This window comes from Zosterops lateralis, assembly GCF_965231275.1.
Source record: "Zosterops lateralis genome assembly, chromosome: 1".
Lineage (NCBI taxonomy): Eukaryota > Metazoa > Chordata > Aves > Passeriformes > Zosteropidae > Zosterops > Zosterops lateralis.
The window spans coordinates 134,337,903-134,365,879 of record NC_139762.1 but is presented as its reverse complement, the minus strand read 5'-3'; the positions used below and the strand labels follow the sequence as shown (position 1 = coordinate 134,365,879).

At 39.4% G+C, this 27,977-nt stretch overlaps 1 protein-coding gene across 1 annotated transcript in view; it reads right to left on the bottom strand.

Annotated features, from left to right (window-relative positions):
- OXR1 (oxidation resistance 1) overlaps nt 1-27,977 on the bottom strand; it is a gene marked incomplete at its 5' end in the record, with an annotated part of 278,536 nt that overhangs the window by 213,279 nt on the left and 37,280 nt on the right. Inside the window, one exon of the mRNA XM_083874853.1 lies at nt 24,910-24,988. Within this exon, the coding sequence (XP_083730979.1) occupies nt 24,910-24,926 (17 nt within the window). The remainder of the gene's footprint in view (nt 1-24,909; nt 24,989-27,977) is intronic.

The window sequence follows — 27,977 nt, the reverse complement described above, 5'->3', positions numbered from 1 at the left end:
CAATTAAACCCTTTTGCAGGCATTACAAGGAAAACCATTTGATTTTGTCATGACACCAATGCCTCAAAACATGACTTCACACGGTGATTTCTGGCCAACTGCTAATGACACAAGCAGGAAGGACCATATGAGAAATCCTTAATCAAAACACTAATTGAAAATGTGTTATATCCACAGGTCAAGGTCAATTTTTTTCCTTATGAAGCACATACAAGACAGCCAAAAGGACAATTTACTTAAATCAATAAGCAGTAATAGCTGCAATGATTTACTGCAATAGTAGAACAACATGCACATTTAAAAGAAGACTATCTCTTCATCTAGGTTACAAAACTCTTTAAAATAGAGCCAGAACAGCATTCAGTTCCTCTTGGTTGCAGTGAATAGTTTGAAGGTTGAAATTACATTCTCTGTTGATCACTGGAAGACAGGGATAGGGACAGACTATTGAAAAATTTCAGTGTCCTTTTGGCTGCCTTCCAGTCCCAGCTCCAAGTGGCTGCTATTCTATTTAATGTAACTGAAGTCTACCTTAGGATGAGTATCTTTCTTCCTGACAGTTTTTGTCCCTTTTCAAGGCAGGGGAACAGTCACAGACCAACAAAAACTGCCTCTTGGAGCCTCAGCCAAAGGGCTCAGGAATGGCCAAAATGCTGCTGTATGACTGTCTTGCAAACGAGTTTCTCTACACTTTCACTGAAAATGCAGACAATATAATAACTGAGGTTTGGAGAATCCCAGAGACTGAAATGTTTTTTAGTTGAAAAAATTTTAAAACATCAATGTGTTTGGAGGAAAATCTCTTCCATACCTGCAGTACATGATCTGTCAGAAAAAGATACAGCCTTGCTATAACTGATTCTTGTAGGAACAATGCAGGCATTTTTAATACAGACACATGCTAAACAGGCTAGTTGCATATAAGAGCTTCAGATGTAATCTGGGATTCCAGAACAAAATCCAACCTGCTTAAAAAGTCTTCAAAACCTTCACCCATAAAAGGTTATATTAAGTGGACAGCCCTAGGTCAATAGCTAATGTAATTATACCCTGTTTATACTGACCAGATAGCAAAGTTATGGCAGTGCACAGGTTCAACTCACACACATCAGTCTGTGTCTAACCTACAGTGCCCTTGGGCACACACTACACATACAAGGGCATGTTCCACTATGTGATTGTTTTTCAGGGCTACTGGTTGCAAAATTAACCAAGCCCCAAACTGACCAATTTCTGCAGGCAGAGGTACAAGCTTCCCTGGCCTTCAGGCTTCACCAATTACTGATGCTCCTCATGGACCTTCTTCCTGCTCTGCACTGCAGATACTTGCGCAGCACAGCAGCTCTGAGGCACACAATAAATTGGTACCTTCTGCTTGTTATATCTGCAAGAGCAAAACACTAAGGAGTTTAGAAGACATTTATGCTCCCAAAAATAGCCAGGACTGATTCACATTTTACCCTGACTCACATAAGTTATCATAATCACATTACTTTCAGCAAAAACATCAATTAAAAGGAATTTGTGTCAGGGCCACAAGCAAAGAACTATTCCATTACAGCATGCCTGTGCTGGGAAGTTGTTAACATCTTCAGCAATTCCCTTAGGAAATGTCAACAGCAGCACCAGAAAAAAGCAAACATATTTGTTTGTCTAAATATTAAGAAGAGCCTGGAACAGTTTCTAAAATGTCAACAAGAAAACCACACCCCAAACCAGCACGATTTCTTTTTGTTGCAAACATAAATAATTCTTATGTTAGTTTGGAAAGCAGTTGATGGGGAGTCAGCCTGGGTACCAGAGTGAAGCAGATATTTCTCTTCACAGTATGCAAGGAACATATTGCAAATCCATCATGCAAATAGAAGGCCTTTTGAGGGAAGGAAGAAAAGATACTATGTCTCTTTGGGATAAGAAAAGTAAACATGCAAATATCATGCTTTTAGAAAAAGAGGGAAGTCTAAGGGATGGCTAATATTCAACAGCTACTGTGTTACTGTTTCCTGTACACAGCGAAGGGTGAAGTATCTTGCACTTAATGTATTGCTTATTTCTTTTACATACTGCATAACACAGTCACAACGCTCTAGTATTGACAGTTGTACTAACAAAACCCACTTTCCAAATATACAACACTCTTAAGATACCTTCCACATTTTATAGTATGCTAATCATTTACTCTTTAGTGTTATTACATAATAGATATGATATAATGTCATTGTTACTCTCATTATCTTTACTGTGTGATAATTAGCAGTGCTGCACTCACTGGTTGCACTCTTTATTTTATTGCATAATAGACCCATATAAAATCAGCTGGAGGTTCATTTCCTCTTCACCTCAGAAAAAACATTCACCTGAGAGAGCAAGTGGATGCTGATCCCATCCATGCCATCTGGAGAGAAGAGAAAGCCTGCAGTGTTCAAAAGGAGGTAGCAAGCACAACTAATATCCAGTACCAAAAGGCCTGGGATTTACCCTTTCCATAGAATTTTAGTAAGTAGGAAGTGAGTTTATGACATGGAAATAGAAACCAAGCCACAGTCAGGTACTGTGCTTTATTCAAAACTTGTTTATTACCCTACAAAACATTGGAAGAGACAATCAGCTGCATCACTCTAGATAATACCATATGGTTCTCCCTTCTCTAGCAAGCACGAGGCAAGCCCTTCTTGAGCTCTCCCTTCACTAAATCCTCAGCTACATCCAGCTCTCCACAGCCAGGTCTACCAGCCAAACCCTACTTAGCCCTGTTTAAGCTAGAACTTCTCTACCATCTCAGCCTTCCTGGAAACTGCCAAGAGAGGACACAGGGCCTCCACAACAGGTTACATGATAAACTACTTTTATCACAATTTTTTTCACTTGAGAATCTGGGATACACAACATCTGATTCATTTATCATAAATAATTGTCAAGACTCCTTCCAGTTCAATAGTTTTTTTTGCTATTGCCTTTATAAATAAGGACAGAACTTTAATAGAATATAAATGCGCAGTTGTGCTTCAAATATTTTAGGAACTTGCTATATAAAAATATAGTCCCTGTTAACAATAAAATATAGCTGTCCTGTCACTGTAAGTTTCCATGCTTATCACATCTCCAATGATTTATAGGTTCTTTTCTTTTTTCACTTTTCCTAACAAGCACATGGATATTTTTCACTGCTGAATACTTAAGCTGGAAGCTGAAAGCCAGGTTAGATGCTTACTCATCAATTAGTAATTAGGATTTTTCAGGTCAGGTTCTGCCCCTGTGTCAGCTATCAAGTTACCTTTTACTGCAGCCATGTTAAATACAAACCCCCATCCATACCCTGTACTGATAATCATAAATGTAAATCTACTTCCATCCATAGGAGTTGATGGTTACTGGATAGAAAGAGGACAGCTGGGAACAGAACTGAACTCAGCTTTTCATCCCAATGTGTTCTAGTGAAAACAGACAGGAAATCCACTGACTACCCTCACAGCTCTTAATACCTTACCTTAAGCAGGAACAAAAGCCCACACCCATGACTTTTGTGGTCAGCAGAGATGAGACAGTTCTATTTTTTTGTTTTGAATAACTCAATTTCACTTGGAGTTAAAAGTATTCAGAAAAAAAATTATCCCAACTCAATTACAGAGCAATAAGTTCTTCAGCTCGTGCTCCTGTTTCTGATGAAAAGTGATTTGTGAGGAAAGAGAAGCTGATACTCAGCATCCACATCAAGGGGATAGAAGGAATTCTGTCTCCCCTGCCTCACACATTGATGCTGTATCTCTTCTGGGTCCTGCTGATAACATCTGCTCCTGAGGCATCTTCTCTTTATTATGACAGACAGTGCAGACATGCTATGCCAGCCTTCTCTAGCATTCCTGATCTCCTATAAACACCACATGGTTCCACACATTTAATCTGCTTTATATCTTCAAAAGGAAGATATTATTTGGGGAATTTAGGGGAATGTACTTAATTCAAAGGAGGTTTATGAGCATTCTTGCTTATAAGGTGTTTTGAGGATGAGTTATCTAATAAGAAAGGCCCATTAAATTGAGTAACATGATTCTCAACATACTTTGAATAGAGTAAGATGATTATAGTTTTTTCTCAGTTGTGCCCCTCAGATCTCGAATTCCCACTGGAACAGAGAGAATACGCCCAGGAAAAAGCCTCTATAACTGTTCCTACTTGACAACATGACTTGAAGTTCTGCTGCGAAGACAGGTGGCAGCTGAGACAACATGGTTCTGGTGCAGAGAAGTCTCATTTCCAGCCTATAATCTCTTTCTGCTACTGATGTAAATATATTTTTCATATAAATGAGTGATTCTAGTCCCTAAAGATTACAGGGAGCAGGAAGAGAACTTCCCACCTTCTTGACAGCATTTTGAGTCTATGCATCTCTTTATATTTCTCTTCGTGCAACCAAAAAAGACCAGACAACAGGATTACAGATACTTGTAACGTCAAGCACATCTGCTTTTGCAGAACTAGGGGCAAAATGTGAAGTTATAAGAATAGTGAAAAGGCACCATTCTTTGAGTCAAGTCTCCATTTAACGACATTTAATCTCATTATCACCCATATAACATGCTCCATTTTCTCTTTGGAAGGAGAGGAATTCATCCCACTGAATACAGCAATTCTTTTTGAATTCTTTCAGGAAGCCAGGGAGACACCTGAAACATAAGGAGGAAAGCAATTCTCCTATTCAAAGAAAGAGCACAAAAGATGATCTCATTTTGTGAGAAGCTTTACTTAAAGCAGGACAGAAACCCAAAATATCCAAGGAAGAGCTGCCGAGTAACAGGAGGGATAAGCAAAGGTGGGAGAGAGGCCTTTCATATCAAGAGATATCATAATGCCTTTTACCTCCAGTTATGGTGATACTGGACCCAGCATTTAAATACACCAACTGCTGCTGTACAATGACAGCAGCGCAAATCAGTGATTAGGGTGGGCACCAGCATAAAGTAAATATGAGTGACTATCAACAGTTACACCTTTTCCAAAGAGTTTCTTCTTCACCTGCTATCATCAGAACATGTACTCAGGAGCCAGCAGAGCAAACTCTTTTAATGGGTAATACCAATGCACTTTACATCCCAGGAACTTTTTTTAGTGGATAGGAACACGTCTGCTGGAGCCCATCAACATCCTGCAACACAATAACCTCCAGCCTAAAGTCTGATGAGTCTGGATGTGTGATGGACAGGCAGCTACGTAAGTCTGTGCCAAAGCATTTGGGGAATACATACATCTTTTTAAATACAACATTTTTATTGAGATTTTCAGTTCGCTTGCTAGAGCTCAATTCAGTCAGTATGGCAACTGCATACCAAATACCACTGTGTTTTGATCAGCAAGTCAGGCAGATCCGCAGATTTTTAGGGAACAGAGCTAATGGTACATAGTATCAGCTCTCTAGTTAATGAAGTTCTGGGCCAAAAAATGCTCTCTGTTAAGGGAGAACTGTCCAGAAGTAGATTTGAGCAGATTCTTCACCAAGGTCACAGTATGTTTGGTGTGCACTTAGTTATGCTTTCCTGTGTGATCTATCAATCTGGAAGCCAATGGGTAATGTTAGCTTTATGACTTAGGCTTGATTTAAATTAAGACCTATTTAGTTAATTTCCCAGCAATTCAAGACACATTCATTCAGCTTTACATCATCAATATGTCTTGAACACAAGGTTTTGGAGCTGCTGGAAGACCCAGACAGCCCTGTGCTGACAGCAGAAAGAGTGTAGACTGCAACTGCTGGTCGTTCTGGAGTTACTACATTATGAGTAGACCTTGATGGTCAAACTTTTGCCATCTGTATTTCTGCTTATTGGACTCTGCCCATCTTGCTATATACCAAAGCTGGAAAAAGTCTATTTCTGTTCAGCCCACCAGCTATTGTTTAGAAAAAAACAACCACCCAATCAAACAAACAGCACCACATTGGCTAAGTCTCTTATTTCAGCACATATAAACATATTTTGTGACCTTTCCAAGGCCTTGTTTCTATAGAATTTAAATATATTACTAATTCTAAATATGAGAAAATTGCATCTTCCAGTAAGTCAACCAAGACTGCTAAAATGTGCAACAGCATAACTCCTGACTCCCAACATAACAGGAAGCATAACATTTCCAATATTACAGGAATGTTGGTTACACAGGCTTGTCTTTTCATTCTGCTAGGCTTCAGATAAGACTGCTTATTGCCCTAGAATGAGTAAAGGATAAAAGTGGGAAGGTTCTGGACATATTACAGCATATCCATGATACAGCATTAATACTCTCAATTCACAAGCATTGTTACATAAAATTGTTCAAAATTATGGCACGTAGTTGTAGAATCACAAAAGAAGTTTAGGTTTGAGGGGACCTTTAGCACTTACCTGCTCTAAAGTCTTGGTCAAAGCAAAGTCAGTTTTGAAGATAGGGCTGACTCTGAAGTCAGGAGGAGAGAGAGCCTTGTTCAGTCAACTCTTGTGTGTGTCCAAGGAAGGACATGGCCAGTAGGTCAAGACAAGTCATTATTTCCCTCAACTCAGCACCCATGAGATGGCACCAAAGTATTGGACCCAGAACTTTGGGCTCTCCAGTGGGAGAAAGACACTGACAAACTGGAGCCAGAATTGTTTTCTCCATACAGAAGCAACAGTATCAAATAAAACCAGTACCATTTTTTGGCCAATCTAGTCGAGACAGTTGCCTCTTTTTGCCATTATAAAATATTGCTTCTTAAGTTTTTAAGGAAATATTATATAATTTATTAGAAAAATAATTAATTAATATTAAAATAATATTTAATATAAATTTAATATTTTTATTACAATAAAATATTTTATTTGCCATTTCTAACAGTCAGTTTCTAGTTGTTCCATTTCAATTTCTTTTTCTCTAGTAAGTTTATGTTTTTTCTCTAGTAAGTTTTTTCTCAAGTAAGTGTCTCTCAAACAGAGACACTGCACTTTAACCTGATGCTTCTAAACAAGCACACCTCTTGCCTTTCATATTTACTTTTACTCCTGAATCCTGACCAATTTTGTAAATTTAGAGGTTCCTACATTCAGCTTTCAAGCACATGAATTTTTTTTGAAAAACACCTTCAGCAAGGAGACATACAATTTGTTTCAGTGCCACAGTCTCCTTTCAAATATCAGAGAACTCTTACCATTAATAACTTGTACACATATCTCAGGGGCGTTTTCATAGACTTTACAGGAAACAAATCAGCCTTAAGCAATGTCCTTGTGAAACATACTGCATACCACATTTTTATTAATTTCTGTACAGCTTCAAATGTCTTCTTCATAGCACAACTTGCAAAAGTACCTGCTTCTTTCTCAACACACTAACACTCAGAGAATGCAACAGCTGCATGTCTAAATAAACATCAGTTATTATGGTTACCGGAGAGTCAACACAAAATGCAGTTTCATTTGGAATATTTTTTTAACACCCGCTGTGTGCGGAAAACCAATTTTGCGTCACTAAAAATATCTACAAATAGACACTGGCGGAGCCGCCACAGTTTTCTCTACGTGGGTCAGGATGGCCGAGCGGTCTAAGGCGCTGCGTTCAGGTCGCAGTCTCCCCTGGAGGCGTGGGTTCGAATCCCACTTCTGACAGTACTGTTTTGCGGCTGAGAATTTTGCTTTTGTCTACTTTGGAAACAAGAGGCTGGGGGAAGACTTTATCGCACTCCACAGCTTCCTGAGGAGGGAAAGGGGCGGCACTGCTCTCATCGTCCTGGTATCCACCGACAGGAGGTGCAGGAATGGTTCAAAGCTGCGTCAGAAGTGCAGACTAGACACTAGGAAGCGTTTCTTTATTGAAAAGGCAATAAAAAACTGGAACAGGCTTCCCAGTGAGGTGCTCGATGCCCCAGCCCTGTCACTGCTTTAGAGGCTTTTGGACAATCCACTTAAAAACTTGCTTTAACATTTGATCAGTCCTAAATTGGTCAGGCATTTGATGATCACTGCAGGTTCCTGTCAACTGAACTTTCTATTCTATTCTGTTCTATTCTAAAATTTTAAAATGGTGTCTCAAATTAAAATGATAAATCCTATTGTTTCAGCCCAAAGCAGGGAGCAGCTCATAGTGCAACCTCCAAAATCTGGTAGGGTTTTGCTTGCTCTCCACCACCAGGGCTGCACCAGCCCTCCACCTTCCCTGCTCCAGCTCTGACACTGGATGCCAGGCCAGGCACCTCACCTGTGCACTGAGAAATGTTACAGCCCCACGACTGGGCTTCTGCTGCTTTAGGGAGTGGCACCCACCTGCCAGGCAATCATCTGCATAGTTATGGCACTTGCTTAAGTGGCAGGAGAAGGGGAGTGAGCAAAGAAGAGCACAGAAAGAAGGTAAAACTTCCCTCTCTCCCTCTTTTGCCAGAGGTGAGTTGTTATTTTGGCTCCAGATGTTTTCTAAAACTACTGCTCCCAGCTCAATGTTAGATGCTTTTTTCTTCTACTTGTTGTCCAAAATACTCTGGATATTGCTTTGTGTTCTTGATTTTTTTAAAATTTAAAAACCTCTCAAAAGCAGATATGAATCAGTGAAGTAATTAAATTTTCATGTTATATATTTAGCATTAAATACACATTAAGTTAAATTCTACAACATAAAGTATTTCTGAGAAGCAGGATCACAATCAACAGTCACAAGAACATTCATCCCATAAATTAAGTGGAAGACTGGGATTTTTAGTTAATGTAAAATATCCAGCGCTACAAACACTCAGCAGACATACAATAATGACTCTGAAAACACATAACACTACATCATTAAAAATGAGCAGCTAAAATAGGTGAACAAATGAATTACTCCAGGGGAAGAAACAAACTGAGGTAGTGCTTTAATTATGTGATAATAACATAACTCTGACAAAGGTAACTAATTCCTTCCATCTGCAAATACAACTAAAACAGTCCTTGAGTAGAGTGCTTATCTGCACAAAATACTTCTCTACCACACCTTGTATACAGAAGATATGTATCTGTTTTTCTCCAGGACTTAACCCATGGGGTGATGTTAAGCCATTCATTCTTACCAGGCAAGCAGCACTAAAGGCTGTCAATGTATAGAGAGATGTTTTCATGTCCTGAAAGGTTGAATTGTTTAGTTCCACATTCTTGACAGCAATTCTACTAGCATTGGAATTATGAAAGCTGCACATTTGCCTGCTATGGACACACAGAAAGTCCTACATGTCTGGATCTGCCAAACACAACAGGATCAATAGGCAGCCACCTAAATCAGTAACCCTGAACTCTGAAGTTGCAGGACACAGAGCTGGATGGTCTTCCTGTGGGGTCCATTTTGGACAAAACCTGAAATCAACAACATGAAGTCCCATCCACACAATTTACAAAAGTAGTATATTATCTACCTTATAGATGCATCTAATCAATATTATTAAAAATAATTTGATATAAACTAAGAGTGTAGACTCTTCCTAAAGTTTGAAAAAATATATCTGAGAAGATATATATATAGATATACATATACACCATTAAATAATTATATGTCAAAAGATAACAGTAATTTTGAGGTCTTGAACCTCTTTAGCTTCATTTCAATTATAATATGAATATTGAGATCATTTGAATCAGAACAGGTGCACCTAGAGTATGAGATGGTTTAAGCACCCTAGAAAACTGCAGATGAGAAGACCATTAAATGATTATGCATTCAAATACCTATTCAGGACTGTAGCTTTTTTCTATAATCCCCTCCTCATCCTACTTTGATTCCTACTGAGAGGTTTACATGGGAGGCAGAGAGAGAGAGAGAACTACACAGGGCTCTGGCCACAATTCAGGATAAGAAAATGCCTAATGCCAGTGGCAGTTCACAAGTTACTTCAGTGGTCCTAGGATTCATTCCATGATGCAAATCTTCTGTGAAGCAGCAGCAATATTACAGATGCACAGAGCCACAGGATAAAAACTGCAGCCTAGAACTCTTCTTTGTACTAGCACTACAAACTACTAGTTTGTAATGGGTAAATTATATATATACAGATAAGATTTAATTTGGATTTTCAATATGATCACAAAATAAAACATAATATTCTTCCAAGCAAGCTCTTCCATAATTACAGACTATAAGAATGGAGAGGGATGGTTAAATACCAGGCCGTTAACAGAGAACATAGGACTTCATTAAGAAATCTCTGTATAAAGTTAATTCCTTATTCTCAAGCAGATAATTTTTCCTGAATTAAAGGCCCGAACAGAACAAAATAATCTGTTGTATAATAAACCCTTCATTAGTGTTATGTACATAACAGTCACTTTTACAAATATTGGCAAAACACACAGAAATGGACAGAACTGACATAAACAAATTCTGTGGAGACAAGCCTCTTCCTATAAATTTGCTTTCAGAAACTTTCACAAGAAAGACTAGGCAGAATCTAGAGAGGTATTTGCGGGAGAGAAAAACAACCACTTAAAAAGAAATTTGATTATCAGCATGTATGTTTGGTATTTCATAATCGCATGCTGATGTCTGCACTCTTTTATTAAGTGAGGCTAGGAAACCCTTCACATGAATATGTTCAGCTCTGTAGTCAATTTAAAACTAAAATAATCATATTAGGTAGATAAGATCTTCAGATCTTCAGACTTAAAAAACTTTCATTATTAAAGGAAGCACATGATCAGCTTTCTCTGAGATAGAAACTGCATGTATCTTAGCCATTGTTAGTCACAAGGACTGAGACCAAACACTCAACATTTGCATGTGCTGTGAATATTTCATGTGAGAAAATGTCACAAGGTGAGAAGCACAGAAAAACAAAGAGCTCAGAATTATTTTCTCTCTATGGCATGATGCATGAAGCAGAGCTTCTGGTAAATAAGATGCAGAGAATGGCAAACTTGTTCTTTTTTCTTTCTCTTTCTCTCTCTTTTTTTTTTTTTTTTTTTTTTTTTTTTTTTTTTTTTTTTTTTTTTTTTTTTTTGAGGGTCTATACGCTTTTTCAAACAAATGTATTTCAGGGTGCCAATGCAAACAGGAGGTAAAATCCACCGAAAGCTGTTGTTTTTTACCAAAGGCCAGTCTGCTTTAAGGAAGCCTCTATTAAATACAACCTTTAAATTAATAAGTAATAAGGATTTCCCTGCAGCTCCAGCCAAAGCTGTACATGTGAGCAGAGCCCTTATTGACCAGGAGGGGAAAGAATAGAGGCAGACCCCACATTCACTGTGAAATCCCCTTGAAGGGGTTTCAGGGAAATAGATAATTTTATGGGCAAGCTGGGACTCTACCATTACCACTACTGCACCATCCTACACATGAGGATATTGCCATATAGAATTTATTCCTTCTGATAAAAATTTTTCTCGCAAACAAATGCTTATCAGCAAACTTTTTTCATCCTGGTTTTATCAATGTTGCCTCTGGACTAGGGGAGAATACAGCACAGCAGAGACTTTTTCATAGGCTCATCACAAAGCATAATGGATACCCAGATCTGATCTGATCTTGCCACTCAGCATGAGTCACTGAACGACTGAAATAGATGGAAACTACTTCCAGTATTTCTCTCCTGACACCAAAGCCACACTTCACTTTGAAAAGATTTAGATTAAGTTCAGACAAGTATATGCTAAGTATGTGGATACTGAGGGAGTTTTGAGATGTCTCATTACTTCTACTGCTCATTAGTGGATAGGACAGTATATTTCCAACACTTTGACTTTCAAAGTTTTTTTTAAAACCAAAGTAAAAAGAATAATTAGGAACCACAGCTCACCTGCTCCCTTTGTCATTGAAGAAAGTCTATACAGACAGTTCAAAGCATGTCTGAATTTGCATTTATCTTACCAGAAACAATCCATTACCAGCCGCTAATAATCTTTTTTTTGCCCTAATGAATCCACCTTGAAAGGAATCTACCTGGGGTTCCATGCTGTTCACAGCTATTAAAACATGAAAATTGGACTAACTCTGTTAAGGACATTGATAGTTAACTCTGATGTTAATTAAATGTCAGCTTTATGAACTGGAACCAACTCAGACAATGCAGGTCAATCATTGTATTAAAGTTGATGAATGCAGCAGCTCATCTCTCAGTACAAGCATCCTGGATCTCTACTGGCATAACACATACTGCAGAGGGGCAGGCCCAAAGGGCAGCTTTGATATGAGGAAACACAGCTGTCTGGAAAGTGAAAGTAACGCAGAGCTGTTTCTGATAGCATAGAGACCCTTGTGACAGCAGAGGCAAAAAGCTACCTGCCACAAGCCATGCTTGCATCTGGATCTCCTACAGACAGACATGGTCAGAATAAGGGTCAGCTTGTTATTCTTTCTGCTGCTAGTGCTCTTCATAAAAATTATTGGATAAAACAGCATTTTTTGGTAGGTGTGCCTGTCCTTAAACCAGTCTTGTTCCATATGCAAAAGCCACACTCCTCATTTAAAGGTAATGCTGTCTTTTTACTGTCAGCCAAACCATTAGTTTGCTGCTAGAAATAGTAACCCTTATCTCAGAGTGGTAATGTCACACTCATGTTTAACTGGAATTAACTTATTTTCCTGTTCCTTCAGTGCTAGTTCCAATGCTAGTGCTAGGCTCTGGCATCTCCCACTCTCCCCAGGACAGCATTAGTTGGATGGTCCCCATTACTTCTGCACAGCACAGCATGCCTCACCAAAGCACCCTGGATCTTCAGTGTCTCTGCAAAGTGGAGGCCCACCAACCTTACATCATAGAACTGATAAGAAAACAAAACTTCAGGCAAAATCTCAATGTCAGGACTTTCCCTGGGCTGCCCTGCCTGGATCACAGGTGTAGCTGCATTACCTCCTCTCCTAAATAATCTGTCCTCCAAAGTTAGACTTACTCCTTATCTGCAGTCTACCCCAACATCCTTCTAACACATCCAAGAACACTCATGCTGGACCAGACCAATGGTCAGCCCAGCTCAGCATCCTCTGAGATGGTGGCCAAGACCAGCCATGAGACAGAAATCAATACAGACAGTGGTAATCCACAGGACAAACACTAGGACAAAGCTTCATTGCTTCCAGAAATTTGGGGTTCAGAGGTTTCTTATTGTAGAGGTATTTTTTTGTTTCATAGCCTGCAAGAGGGTCGCTGGTTGTGCCTCTTGGGGTCCTCCCCAATCAGAGCCAGCTCAGCTGCAGCAGATTGCTCAGGGCCACAGCCAGTTTTGATTGTCTGCCAGGACAGAGACCATACAATCTTGTGACAAACTCTTTCACTGTTTAACCACCTTCCAATTAAAAAAAAATGGATTTTTGACATTTTCTGAAAGTTTTAGCATTTGCATGCTGCTGTAAAACATTCCAGAGCCTGTCTGTGTACTGCCTGAGGAACTGTGTGCAAGCCAGGGTATGGGTAAGGGCAATATACCTCATGTCCTCCTACAATCTGAACAGGACCACTGCTCTACCTTAATGTGAAACAATGGTTTTATAAAGGTTTTAAGACCAAAGCAAGGGTTTTAAGACCACAGCATTCATTACTTTAATTGGAATACTCTAAGATACATATTTTTTTCTGGTTTCTGGACCTTCCTTATGTTGTTCATGAGTATTCCTGTCTTTGTCATAAGCTGTGGAGGCATCTAGCATTGCTCCATAATACACAGAGAAAAAAGATCATGCTGTTTACAACTAGTTTATCATAATAAATGCCAATATATTTCTCACAGTAATAAAAGTCAAGTAAAATGCAATGATTTTCCAAAAGGTACATAACCTTTTAATGCCATCTTCAGTTCTTGGAACTACTCTTATAGCTGGTTTGCTCTTACTGTGCATCTTGTTGCATTTATTTCCCCCCCTTGCCAGAAGACTCCTCATCTACTATGCACACTTGAAAGAAATATAGAAGTTAAGAAGGAAGCTTTACCTATTCCAGTCTTCAGACTTACATTTTCATAACAATAGCAGGAATAGAGAAAGATACTGGAATAGAATTATAGAATAGTTTGGGTTGGAAGGGTCATCTAGTTCCAAACCTCCTGCTATGGGCAGGGACATTTCCCACTAGACCAGTCCCAATCATCCTGGCCTTGAACACTTCCAGGCACCCACAACTTCTCTGGACAGCTTGGTCCATGGTTTCAACACTTTCACAGTAAAGAATTTCTTCCTAATATCTAATCTAAACCTACACCCTGGCAGTTTAACTACTTACCCATTGTTCTACCATTATGTGTCCTTGTAAAAAGCCCCTCTTCAGCTCTTCCACAGCCCCTCTTTAGCTGCTGAAAGGTGCCATGAGATCTCCCTAGAGCCTTCTCTTTCCCAGGCTGAACAGCCCCCAGTTTCTCAGTCTGACTTCACATGAGGGGTGTTCAGCCCTCTGACCATCTTTGCTTCTGTTCTCTGGACTTGTTCCAAAGGGTATAACCCTGTTGTGTATATTCTTGTACATATTCCTTTGTGAGCTTGGACTCCAGGACTGGACACAACATTCCAGTGGGATCTCACAAGAACAGAGATAAGGCCAGAATCCCCTCCATAGCCCTCCTACCCATGCTGCTTTTGATGCAGCCTAGGACATATTTGGCTTTCTGGGCTGCAAGCCCACACTGTCAGTATCCACCAACACACTCAAGTCCTTTTCTCAGGGCTGCTTCCTCAGGATCTTGTACTTGGCCTTGTTGAACTTCATGGGGTTTGAATGGACACACTTCTCAAACCTGTCCATGCTCCTCTGGATGGCACCTCTTCCCTCCAGTGTGTCAACCACACCACACAGCTTGGTGTCATTGCCAAACTTGCCAAGGATGCCTTCAATCCTCCTGCCCATGTCACCAACAAAGCTGTTAAATAGCAGTGGTCCAATACTGACTGCTGCAAAATGCCACTTGTCACTGCTCTGCACATGGATATCGAGCCCTTGACAGCAACTTTTTGAGCTTGAACAACCAGCCAGTTCCTTATCCACCAAGTGAGGCAACCATCAAATCCATGTCTCTCCATGTTAGAGTCAAAGGATGTCATGTGGGACAGTGTCACATGCTTTGCACATCACAAGTAGATGACATCTGTTGCTCTTCTCTTATCTACCAACACTGTAACCAAGTCATAGAAGGACACCAGATTATTCAGGCATGATTTGCTCTTAGTGAAACTGTGTTGTCTGCCACCAATCACATCCTTTTTTTGCATGTGCCTTAGCACAGTTTCTAGAAGAATCTGCTCCATGATCTTGACAGGCAGAGGTGAGACCAACTGGCCTGCAGTTCCTCAGGTCTCTTTTTTTTTTTTCTTTTTAAAACTAGGGGTTATGTTTCCCCCTTTCTAGTCAGTGGGAACTTCACCAGACTGCCATGACTTCTCTCGTATTATGGATTGTGGCTTAGAAACTCCTCTGACAACTCCCTCAGGTCCCATGGACTTGTGCACCTTCATGTTCCTTACATGGTCTTGAACCTGATCTTTTTCCTCCAGTGTGTGGTTCTTCATTCTCCTGGTTCCTGCCTTTGCTTTCTGTGACTCGGGCAATGTGGCTGGAGCACTTTTTGGTGAAGACTGAGGCAAAAGAGGTATTGGATACCTCAACCTTCTCCATAGCCCAGGTAACAAGGTCGCCCATTTACTTCTGGAAAGGGCCCACAATTTCCCTAGTCTATCTTTTATTACTGATGTTCCTATAGAAAGTTTTCTTGTTGCCCTTGATGTTCCTGACTAGATTTGATTCTACCAGGGTTTTAGTTTTCCACACTTGACCCCTGATTGCTCAGACAATTTCTCTGTATTCCTCTCAAGCTACCTGTCCTTGCTTCCACACTCTTTTCTGAGTTTGAGTTTACCCAGAAGCTTCTTGTTTATCCACAGAGGCCTCCAAACATTTTTGCCTGATTTCCTATTTGTTGGGATGCATCTCTTCTGAGTTTGAAGGTGATCTTTGAATATCAACCAGTTTTATTTCCTCTGCCCTACACGTCTACCAAAAGGAGTACTTCAAGAAGGACAAAATCTGCTTTCCTGAAGTCCAGGGCAGTGACATAGCTGTGCACTCTCCCCACTGCCCTAAAGGGTATTGAACTCCACCACTTCATGGTCACTGGAGACAAGGCTGCCCCTGAGCTCCACATTCCCCACCAGCCTCTCTTGTGGGGTGAGAACAAGCATAGCACCTCTCCTTGCTGGCTCCTCTATCCCTTGGAGAAGGAAGTTACCATCAATTCTTTCCAGGAACCCCCTAAGTTGTTTATGCCCTGCTAAGGTGTCCCTCCAACAGATATCAGGGTGGTTGAGGCCCCCCATGAGAGCCAGGGCTTGTAAGAGTATGAGGCTGCTCCTATCTATCTACAGAGGGCCTCATCTACTCAGTTTTTCTGATGGGGTAGCCTGTAGCAGACCCTATAATGTCACCTGTCCCTGCCCTCCCTTTAGTCCTAAAACATAAGCCATTGGTCAACTCTTCATCCATCCCAGAGCTCAGAGCTCCATGTACAGCTGGTTATTGACATAAAAGGGGATGGATGTCCTTCTTCATCTTCCTTTCCTGTCCTACCTACAGACCATGAATCCTTCCATTCCAACACCCCAGTCACAGGAGTCATCCTGTCACATGTCTGTGATACTGGGAAATTAGGCATAGAATTCTGTGTTCAGAAAAAAACTTGTCTATGTCAAGAAAAAAAACAAAGCAAATGAGGCTTTGGGAAAGGGAGAAGCTTCTATCTGACAGTACAGTTCACAGAAGAGCATGCATTTAAACTAAGATGGCATACAGAGGAACAAAAGAGTTCACCATGACAAGGTTTAAGTGGTTTTCTTTCACTGGTTGTTTAATGTAAAGAATAGTTACATTACAGATGGAAGTTCAAACAGGGACAAAAGCTAAGACTGTGTCTAACTTCTCACAGAGTTTGTTGCAGAGTTTTGGACTGGGTGTTGAGAAAACTTCATTTCTTCTGGAAAAACATTCAGTGAAAAATAAAGCAGGTTTCTACCTTGGTTGAAAGATGGATAAAAGGGTGGAAAGCACTCTGTATTAAGGCCTTAAAAAGATTATAGGGATTAAGGGAAATACAATATGACATAATGTGCCCTGTACAAAAAAAAAAAAAAAAAAAAAAAAAAAAAAAAAAAAAAAAAAAGAGTTATCCACTTTGAGCCTTGCTGTAATGCAGATAGTACAATAAATTATATACCAAACATTATCCAAAATAAATCATGGACCATATCTAGTGGTAAATGAATGATCCCTAGTCCTCAGAACTTCTCTTTTTCATAAAGAGCAATCCCTCTAGACAGTTTGAAGATAACTGAGTCCACTTTTTTTGCTCCAACTGTGAGAAAGAGGAAATAGAGGTGCAATTCCCATGTGATAAGTTAAATTTCAACAGCTAGAATTTTAATACAGCTACCTAGTTATAAAATATTTGCTATAAAAAATTTTGGAAGTTTGCAAGCTTAGAAACTGCTACAGAAAGGACAAATCAAAAATACTGTGTAGACAAACCAGTTTCCAGTGTTCTAATAATTACAATTAGGGAGCTTAATGAAATCCAGCATATCAGACTAGGTTTACAACCTCTACTTCTCTAACTTGTCCTACCATGACATCGTACTACAAGTATGGGGAAAATGGGTTAGATTTACAGAATAATGTTATAGTCTTCCCTTCAAACTAATTTTTTGTCCTTTCTGATAATATTTAAGAAAACATTTCCCAATTAATTGAGAGTCATTGACTGCTCCCAAATTACTCCTCAATCACTCTGGAGCAGATACACTTTCTTTTTCCCAAATGCCTTTGATTTCTCCTCTGCACACACAGACATGCACTTAATTAAAACTTTCCATTGAAGTGGCATTACTTAGACACACAAGGCATACCAAGTTGCTCTTAGGCTTCCTGCCAGAAAGTCAGCAGGGCTGATGCTTTCCTTCATTTACTTTAAAAGTGTCAGCAAAACAGGCAATTTATGGCCACATAAATATGGAGCCAACAGCCCATGACCACTCTCTGCAGCAATACAGCTCAGACACAGACGGGGAGTTGGTCCCATTCCCCGGGACTGATTCATGTTGCTGAATACAGAATCAGAACACACTTTACCAAAGTGTCTTCTGTAACACCACAATAAAATACATCACCAGTATGAGTGTTTAAAAAGGTGTCAGGGAGCAGCATAAACAAATCCCATTTACAAAGCATGGGACTTGTGCAGATATCTATTACTCACCATGCTGAAAATTTAACCTGAGGATTTTATACACACACAGGCAGAATGCAAACATATCACATTGTGAAATGAGGTTTGGTTTTTATCAGGATATTGGGAATTTTTTTTAAGAAATAAAGAACAGGGAAAAAAGCCTTTTGGTCTGATACAGTGTTGTCCTTATGGGCAGGGATTTAAAACAGCATCCAAAAAAAAATGGAGACATCTGAGAATTCATGTAATTGCCAGAAGCATCTAAAAAAGTCTGTAAGACACAGCAACTGCTTTCATTATAAGCTGCCAGTCCTGCTTCAGAAGGCTTCAGAGATGTATCTGGCAAGCTAACCCTGACAGAAAATGTATTTCTGACCACCAGTGTAACTATTCTGCCATATGAAAATGCAGCAGAGGTTGGATGATGCCACTTAGCTCCGTTAGGTGCTGATTGTCACATGTGTACTTTTCATATTGAAGTTGGAATTAAACAAGAGTGGTTTCAAACTGAGAGTAAGTTTCACATGTAGCAGCAATAATAATTATCTAATCTGCAGAGTTCATTTCCTAAAAATCAGAGAAATATTGCCAAGCTATTTTTACAGCCAGAATCTAGCAGGAGCAGCTCTGCAAAGACTAGATATATACCACTAACAGGAGATATCTGCAGGGCACTGAGGCCCAAGCTCAGCATGAAATCTGAGCATGAGGGAAAGTTCACCCTTGCCTGGGAAATTTCTTCATGCTTTCCTGTGCCTAAAGAAATGACTGAATTGGAGCATGAGTACCTTCAACTGATTTCATCATTCAGAAAGACTGACCTTCAGTTTATACCTTGGCAATTTTTTTTCCAAATGCACTTTTTAAAAAGAAAAACAAAACATTTTCCTCATCCTGCATACTCTTGCTAAAGAGCATTATTAAAAAATTCATGTGAAATCTTGACTTCTAGAATAGAAGCAAAAGAATTCCACTGATCATGGAAATGCAGCAATTTGCCCTTCAGCAGGAGCTTGAACAAAGTGTAACAGGAAACACATCCCTGTAGAGTAAAAAGCCAAGCCACACACACAGTTTATCTTAAGGTCTTATTCAGAAATTCTGTGCACTTTTCATTCCACTTCAAAGAAAACAAACAAACAAACAAAAATCCTGCTACTAAAATGTAAGGGTCTTTTTTGTATTTTCAAGTACCAGCCTTTGAAAGTTTCTTCCTTTAGAAGAAGGAACTTGTGGTATTAAAGGTTATAGCTGAAGTGTGTTATCTTATAATTAAATAATCTGAAGGCAATAATCAGAGACTCCAACAGAAACTCCAAGATACACCAAATAAACACATTAGGATAATTAAATACTTCTGAGTATTAGATCTACAGCATGGAGTTGGTGTGGAAATAGAGATGACTTTATCTAACAAAATATTCATGCCAAGTTAGCTGGTTAGGTCATGTAAATGCCTTTAAAAGGCTTGACATGAGGCAGAGTAGAGCCTTATTGTAAAATAGAATTCTGTAAAAATAAAATTGAGAACATATTAACAGTTTAGAAAAATTTAAACAGACTTAAATTTCTTTTATATTTTCATTTCTTACATACAATATATTTCTTAAATACAATATATTCAGGTATTAATTCACATTATCTAATTAGGAATGCAGTTGCTTAAAGCAAATTTTTAAAAGCTGTTCACCATTGTGTAAAAATTTTGTGACTTTATTTGTATGTTTAGGAAGCCAAATTTTCATTGGATGGATTGTTAAACTAAAAGTATGTATTTTCCATCTTTTGTTATCTATACAACCATTCTATTGGAGCTTAAGCCTCAGCCTATGAACCCTTATTGGGCTTTTTACATTGTACTGGGTTGGATTGGGATGCAGTTAATTTTCTTCACAGCACACTGTATGGTGGTGTGTTTAGAACTTGTGATTAAAAAAATGTTGGTAACACATCAGTGTTTTGGCTACTGCTTACACAGTGTCAAAGTTCTTCTCTGTTGCCCACTCTGTAGCCCTGTCTGTGTCTGTTACAAACTGTGCTGTCCATGTACATCTGTATTTTAAACTATGTCTGTTCTGGTTGAATAAAATCCAAGTCTCACAGCTGCCTTATCATTTTACATTAGTCAGCCTCCAGATCCCTAAGCAATGAAACAGTGCAAGAAATTAAAAGTTCTTATTTTGGAGTCAGTAGTTAATTTAAAGAGTCCGTGTCAATAGATATTATCTTGCAGTTCACTGCCAAAACAAAGTTCAGCAATAAAAAAGTTAATTCTGTAACAGAGAAGAAGACAGAAAGTATGTTACAGCTTCATTCAAGGAGTGTCACTTCTAATTAAAAAGCAAAAGAAAGGGGATGGTGAACACCATGTGAATTTGGGTCAAGCCAGATAATTATTTTTCTACACTTACAAATCCCAAAGAAAAAGCTTTGGCATATGCTTCTAGTGTTCAGTAATGGACAGAGCTTTGTGGGCATCCACTGGTCATGCTTTAGAACCTGGCAGGGGTATCAGAACAAACAAAGCAATAGTCCAGGACTAATGCAATTAAAAACACGACATTTAGAAACCCTGTGTAAACATAGTCTCCCTGCAATTATAAGAAAATAAGAAAGCAGGCTTATATTATCTTGAAAATGATCTTGAAAACACTACAGTCTGTTCTTATAAGGAATTTATAAATAAACATTATTTCCTTAACTTTCTAATCAAAAGCAGATATGAAGAAGTCAGTAATTGTCAGTGACTAAAAAGCTGACGTGTTGTTCCAAATCTCATCATCCTCCTACACCAATCATACTATTTGTCCAGCTTAACTATTATCTAAGTTTATAAACATAGCAATATGATTAGACACTGGAAGAAAGGTTTGTTTTCTATTTATCACAGGACTCAAGTTGCTGCTGACAGACCTGGCCTAAGAAAATTAACTACAGCTTTCCAGGATGGCTGATTGGAGTATGATTTGGAAAGAAAACTATTTGGCTCCAGAAACAACTGCTGTGTTATGAAACTCTTGGATCAAGACTGGCCTGGCCAACCATGATGAAACACCAAACCAGCCATCAGCACCCAGCATAAGCTACCAGCTGCACTGGCCACAGTGCCTCAGGCTGGAATCACACCCTATAAATAAAATGCTCTCCACAAAGAAGAGCACAGTAAGATAAAGGCTGAATTTGTATCAGGGCAATCAGGGTCCCTAGAAATCAGAGTCCTTCCCTATTCTTTTTTCTTTTTCTTTCTTTCTTTCTCCAAAATAGTTTGAGTTAAACTTGGTAACGCTAGCCCTCAACAGCCTAAGTGCCAGCAGCAGATCACACAAGAGTCACTCTCTGCTCTGTGGACCTTCCTGAGGTTCAAACCAAAGAGGAGAAGGAGGCACCATATTTATTGCAGGAAACAGAGTTGGATGTGGCAACTAATTTCTAATTATCCAGAAGTACTAGTGGATCTTCAGGACTAGTAGACTTCACAGGACCAATGTGGTATTCTCTGCAAGATCAACTCCAACATGTGCAAGGCTCTTCAGCAAAGGGACAAATGGATGCAGCTCCAGGAACAGAGCAATATCACACACACACTTAAGCAAATGCCCTTTTACTCCTCACATCCTGCTTCTCACAATTGCTTCCTTCAGTCTGCTATTCATTTAAGGACCAAATGGCTTGGCTCTGAGGGCTGAATTTGTCACTTAGGCTGTCTTTTGAAGCACTCCAATCTAGGCTAGAGGAGGAAAAGAAAACTGAGCATTTCACACAGGAGAAATACCTCCTGTTGCATGGACACACTTTAAATGAGCTAAACAACACAAGGTTTTCAAACTGTAGAACATAACTGCAGGTAAGAATATCCCTGAACATCATAATAACAGTGGTAACTAGACAGTCAGACCAACGTTGCAGATCCTGGGGATGCACTGATTTTGGGTCTATCTTTGCAGAGCATCTTCCACACATAAAGTTGGTTCCCACAAAGTAAAAATCCCTTCCCTAAAGTTATTTAAATACTTTTCCCTTCCACATGAGGAGAATGGTATCAGCAATTGCTCTTGAAAGATGGAAATAAGTACACAACATGAATAATAAAACACAGGAACTCATTGGTATATGTACTGATCTCTGCTATTTCAGTGCTGGTGTTTATTGTAGATTAAATTAATTGGGGAAAAATTAGCATGATAGAGAAACAGATGAGAGCAGAATACAAGAACAACACAGAGAAAGCCAACAGTTCAGTATTTAAAATCATGGGATGGACTCTCAAATAAACTGAAATTAAGAGGAATTCACCTCTTTGTTAGCCATGTCAGTTCACATTAACAACACAGTCTGTTATAAAGCAGCTGAGAAATATTGGCCTCACATACAAAGTTTGTCAAAGCTGTTGTGGTTGGAGAGTCACTTTTATCAGCCCATCCAACAGGGATTATGCACTATAAAATTAATTTTATATGCAAAATTAGGAGAAAGTTATCAATGAAAAAGCAGTTGAGGTACTATATACACCTGATAACTTCCAAAGGTCTGTTGACAGGAGATAAGTCCATTTTTGAGTCAAAGTTATGCAATTTCATGAAAAGTTTCATGGAGATTATAATTAGTAATGTATTATTAGAATTAATTAAAACCACTTTTTTTTTCAAGAAAATAAACCCTAAGTCACCCTTTCCTCCAGAAAAATACATGTTTTCTTCATTATATTTCCAAATTAATACAGTATTTCTTTTTAGGAAAATAACTAATTTATCAAACCAAGATTTCAAAGTCTCTCAGCAGAGACAATTTATTTATAGGAGTTTATTTAAAAACAATCTTTTAAAAACAATCAATAAAACCTCAAAATTTTCTTAGTCACAATAAATAGTTCTCTTTGAAAATTCAATTCAATTTAATTTAATTTAATTCAATTTAACACTGCCTAGCTAAAACATGGTACCAAACTCAAGAATACTTGATGCAATGTCCCAGTCTACACATAGAAGGCTACTATTATGGAGGTCCACTGTGATTCTTTCTCTCCAGAAAGCAAAATGTCCTTTATTTATTGCAAGTGTTTCAGAACAGTCTCCATAAAGTGACACCTAGCACAACACAGTTCAGCAGAGAAACAAAGAGCTTCTCTTCCCCAAATGCACTTTTTTTTTCCATAAAACCTTGTTTGCAGATATGGAAGAGAATTTCACATTGTCTGTATTATTCTTGATGAGGAATTTTCATTTGCATAGTAATCAAGATTAAAATTGTGAGGAAAAAGATTAAAAATGACATTTCAAGCCTACCAATCAAACACAATTCTTAATTTTACCATTGCTTTATAACACTAAGAAAAGATAAAGAGTTGATCCTATGAGGGGAAAATTGTTTAGATCAGGCCATAGAGAGTTCATAAGGAGTTAAACTACACATAACAAAAATAACTAACCCATCTAAATATAATGTAATATAATAAAATATTTCCCTTAGTAGAATGTCTTTGATTTACTTGAGTGTTAATATTCTGCAGAGACAGCTAATTAAAAGCAGAAATCCTCAATTGGGAAGTTTGTAATGGTTACTATATCCTCTTCAGCAGTTATCTCAAACTCATCACACTGACAGATTCTGTCCTTATCTAAAAATACAAAGTTTCCTTTTATTAGAAAGATACCCTAAAAATATATTGCATGAGCATCTTTGAATACAAGGTAACAATATGGAGTGGGCTGCCAGTCCCACTTCACCCAGACACAAATCCCCTGCTGAATTCTTGGCCATGTGAGCAGGAGAACAGGCATCCCCTGGTAGCACCCGGACTACAACAAGGCTGCAGCTCACACTGAAGCCTCGTGCAACACAAGCAGGAGCTTCAGAAAACCAAGATGATTTCTTTTGCTATTTGCCACCTCTGACTCCTGCAGACATGCAAGTTCCTGTGTCATTTGTGCCTCTTGAGGGCAAGGCAGCCTCCCCTTTTCACAACAATTCAGAAGAGTGAGGTATTTCTGCAGGTACCAGATTAAAGGTGCTTTGCCACTGCACAGGGCAAACATTTCACTAGGCTGCCATGCAACTGGGGCACAAGTCTTTGACTAACTTCTACTAAAAACCTAAAAGCCTGCCAACAAGCACAAAAATCAGGGAGCTCACAATGAGGGGAATGGTCCATAGTATCTTTGTTATGCAGAGAAATCACACTCCCCTGCAGAAGACCCACACGTGCAGTAGCTGATAGCCTGACAGGGTGCCTCATGTGGCTGCAGGAGCTGTGGGGGAAGCAAGGACACACTGTCTGCCAACAGACACAGATTACTCTATACTTATCAAAGTAGATACAATGGACTCAAAGACTTTTGGGATACAACATTTAATCACAGAGAGTAAGAGATAGATGTTACCTTATATCAGTACATACTCCCTAAAATGACAGAAAAGAACCTATCTTAACACTTGTGCTTTGTTGTCCTGGTGTTATTTTCCATACTAGAAAGCAGGAGGGATTTCCTCCAGCACTAGTACAGTGTTTTATTTGGCATTCTTGCCTTGGGGATGCTATTTGCCATTTAGCCTACCTGCCCTGCATGCCACATACCTGACAAAGTGGACTAGAGCTTTACAGTAAAGAAAACCTTATCAATGTAATAGAAAAAGTAACCTATCTAGCTGATGTGTTTTGTAGAACAATATTTTTAGAAAATATAAAAATTTCGGATTAGTCACAACAGCCATACTATTTTGGGTTTTTGAGATGAAAAGCACAATAAAAATGGTGGAAACTGACCTCTTAGTGCCAAACATGATGGTGCGGGCTTGTTTCACATTTATGAACGCAGTGCTCTGCACAGGCTGCTTATATTGACCTGGATGAGGAAAAAAAAAAAAAGAGATATTTTTAAATCAAGAAACTCAGGACCTTGATTTTAATATCCTGAACAAAAAGGATGTTAGTAAACCTCTTCCAGTGAAACTACAGAGAATGCCTGGCAATTTTACAGAAATAAAAAAGGTTAGCAAACGTGTGCAAAGGCCAACAAACGCAAGATAAAAGTTAAAAAAAACCTAAGACTAAATCCTACTAGTAGGGCTTTAACCTGACATTATTAGAGCAGTTACTCAACAAGAGTTAGGCATAATACTATATGATAGTGCAACATCTAAAGGTTCTTGTCTCTTACAGTGAAATTCATGTGCCCAACTAAAATGTATGTGCTTTAAAGCAGCTAAAGAGGTCTTCCTGAATTTCCAGTCTGAACAAAGCTATATAAAATTATATCTTAACTGCATTTTGGTGCTCAATTCCTTGAATGACTATCTCAGTAAATCAGTAATTTTTCCAGAAATAAAGCATTATTATAAAAAAGAAATTCCTTGGTGTGGGTCTACTTCATACAGACCTCAGGAAATAATAGTAGTAGTAGTAGTAGTAGTAGTAGTACTAAGAGAAATTCCAACTTTTACATAAAAATATGAGATTACAGAATAATAGAATAATTAGGTCAGGAGAAACTGCCTAGTTCAGCCGTCAGCTCAAAGCTGGTAAAATTAGGTAAGGTTGGTCAGAGGGGTGTCTACATGGGTCTCGAACATGTCCACAGCCTCTTTTGGAAACTAGTTCCTGTACCTCATCACCACCATGGTAAAAAAATTTTCCTAACATCTAATCAGACTTTTCCTTATTATACACTGTGTCCACTGCCTCTAATCTTATCTGTATACCTCCAAGAAAAATCTAGCTCCATCTCCTCTACACCCTTCACTCAGGCACTTGTTGGCAGTACTAAGGTGATCTCTTGTCATCTCTTCTGATCCTGAGCTGATTCAGTTCTCTCAGTCTTCTGTTGAATGCCATTTGCTTCACTCCCTTAGCCACCTCATTTAGTCTCCATAAGTTGACATCCTTTTTCTGTAGCTGGCTAAGCTTTTGTTGATGCAGCTGAGGGAAATAGGTGACTTTCTTTGCTATAAGGTTCTCATGCAAATTGTGGTTCACCAGGCCCCTCAGATCCCCTTCTGTTCCACTGCATCCACAGCCCATCATCTTACACAAGGTTATTCCGCCCCATTGACAGGACTTTGCACATGCTTTTGCTGAACTTCCTAAGATTCCTGTCAGCTCATTCCTTCAGCCTGCCCAGGTCTCCCTCAATGGCAGCATTGCCCTCAAGCAGCTCCTTCCCCAGGCAAGTCGGTGCCTCACTCAGGTGCAGGTTCCCAGGAGAGGCTCTTGGGGCTCTGCAGCCCCACACAGGCCAGCAGCAGCCTCCCTTTATGTGTCATCCAAGTCAAGGTCCCAACATGCAAAGGGCTTTAGCACCATTTGACAGGGAACATGCCCTGTGGGTGCTGAGACCACCCCTGTACACCATCCCCACTCTGCAGGCAAGTTTGAGCAGAGATGCTGCATGTCTCTACTGTGCTAACAGCTGTGGCAAGGTTGACACTGCTGCTCCCCAGGAGCTTTACCCTCCCAAAGGAGTATTCAGCCATTCTCAGCAGACCCTAGAAGCAGCTCCCAGCAGAACTGAAAGCAGAGGCTCAAAATGCTGCACAAACCATGACAAGAAGCCCAGGCAGTGCTCTGGATGCCCTGTATGCTCCCAGCTCCACAAATCAAGCTGCTTTTGCAACACCTGTTCACAGCACTCTGGTCCATCATTGCCTAAGGAGGAGCTAAGTAGCACCTGGAAAGTGCTGGAATGGGCCAGCCCTTCCAGCCTGAAGCTTCTGCCACCAGGTCCTTCCCACGAGAATGCAGCAGCTCCAGCCCTGGTTCACTTCCCTTGTGATTGCCATTGCACACACCCACTGCCCTCACAGTGCATAATATTGGTGCTCATGAAACCTTTCTGCCCTTTCCTCAAATGTTCAGTTTAAAGCCAAAATAGCTTACAAATTCAGACGTTCTATCCTAGTTTAGTTGATTTGTTTAATGTAAATGTGATACCTAAATGCAAACATTTTATCCATCAGGAAGAAGCTGTGATTACATGATCTTGACTGACAGGAGAATTTTTGTCTACAAACTCCCTTCTAAATTTGTAAGATGCTCTGGGGGACATCACGTCTCCATGTCAGATCAGATAAAATGACACCAGGTGAAATGTCTTGTTACTTCCAGATGAGGAAGCAGCATTTTCACAACACAATATTTCATTATGGGCTGGGGCAATGACATTTTTGTCTCAATTTACCAGCTGCTCTTAAAGCATTTTCTTTTTTGGTTTGTGTAGAGGTTTTTTGTGGTTTTTTTTGGTTTTTTGTTGGTTTTTTTTTTCAGTGTGTCTCCTTAATTTGTACAGCTGCAGTGAGTTGAAGGGAACCTCCCCCTTCCTTTCCATGCCCTCTTGTTCCAGAATCACAGCCTTGCAGCTGGGCAAGAAGCACAAGTATCATCAGCCTGAAGTACATTTTCCTTCCCATGCAATTATTCTCCCTGCCACTTATCAACACCAGTCCCTCTACACTGTGAGCATAACAAATGCCTGCTTCCAGTTAGTTGTCTTGATTGGGAATTTCTAAAGGCTTTAAGTAGGCCAAGTGTCCACTCCAATTGAAAATCAATGGATGTGGGGCATACACATTCCCTGCATGTTCTGAAAAGTCACACTCCAGTTCCCTGCTGGTGATTGTTAGGCTAACCAGAAGCTATGCCTACACTGTCAGGTATGCAGCTCAGAGATGAAACATGGATGAGATCAGGGATTGCAACTCAGCCTCTGCACCAGTGCACATACTAGGTGTCCCAAGCCATTCACACAGCTGATAATACAATGTGGAGCCTAAATGTGTAAATGTGCTAAAAGATCTGAGTCAAGCATTCTTTTTCACCTAGAAATAACAAGATTCAAA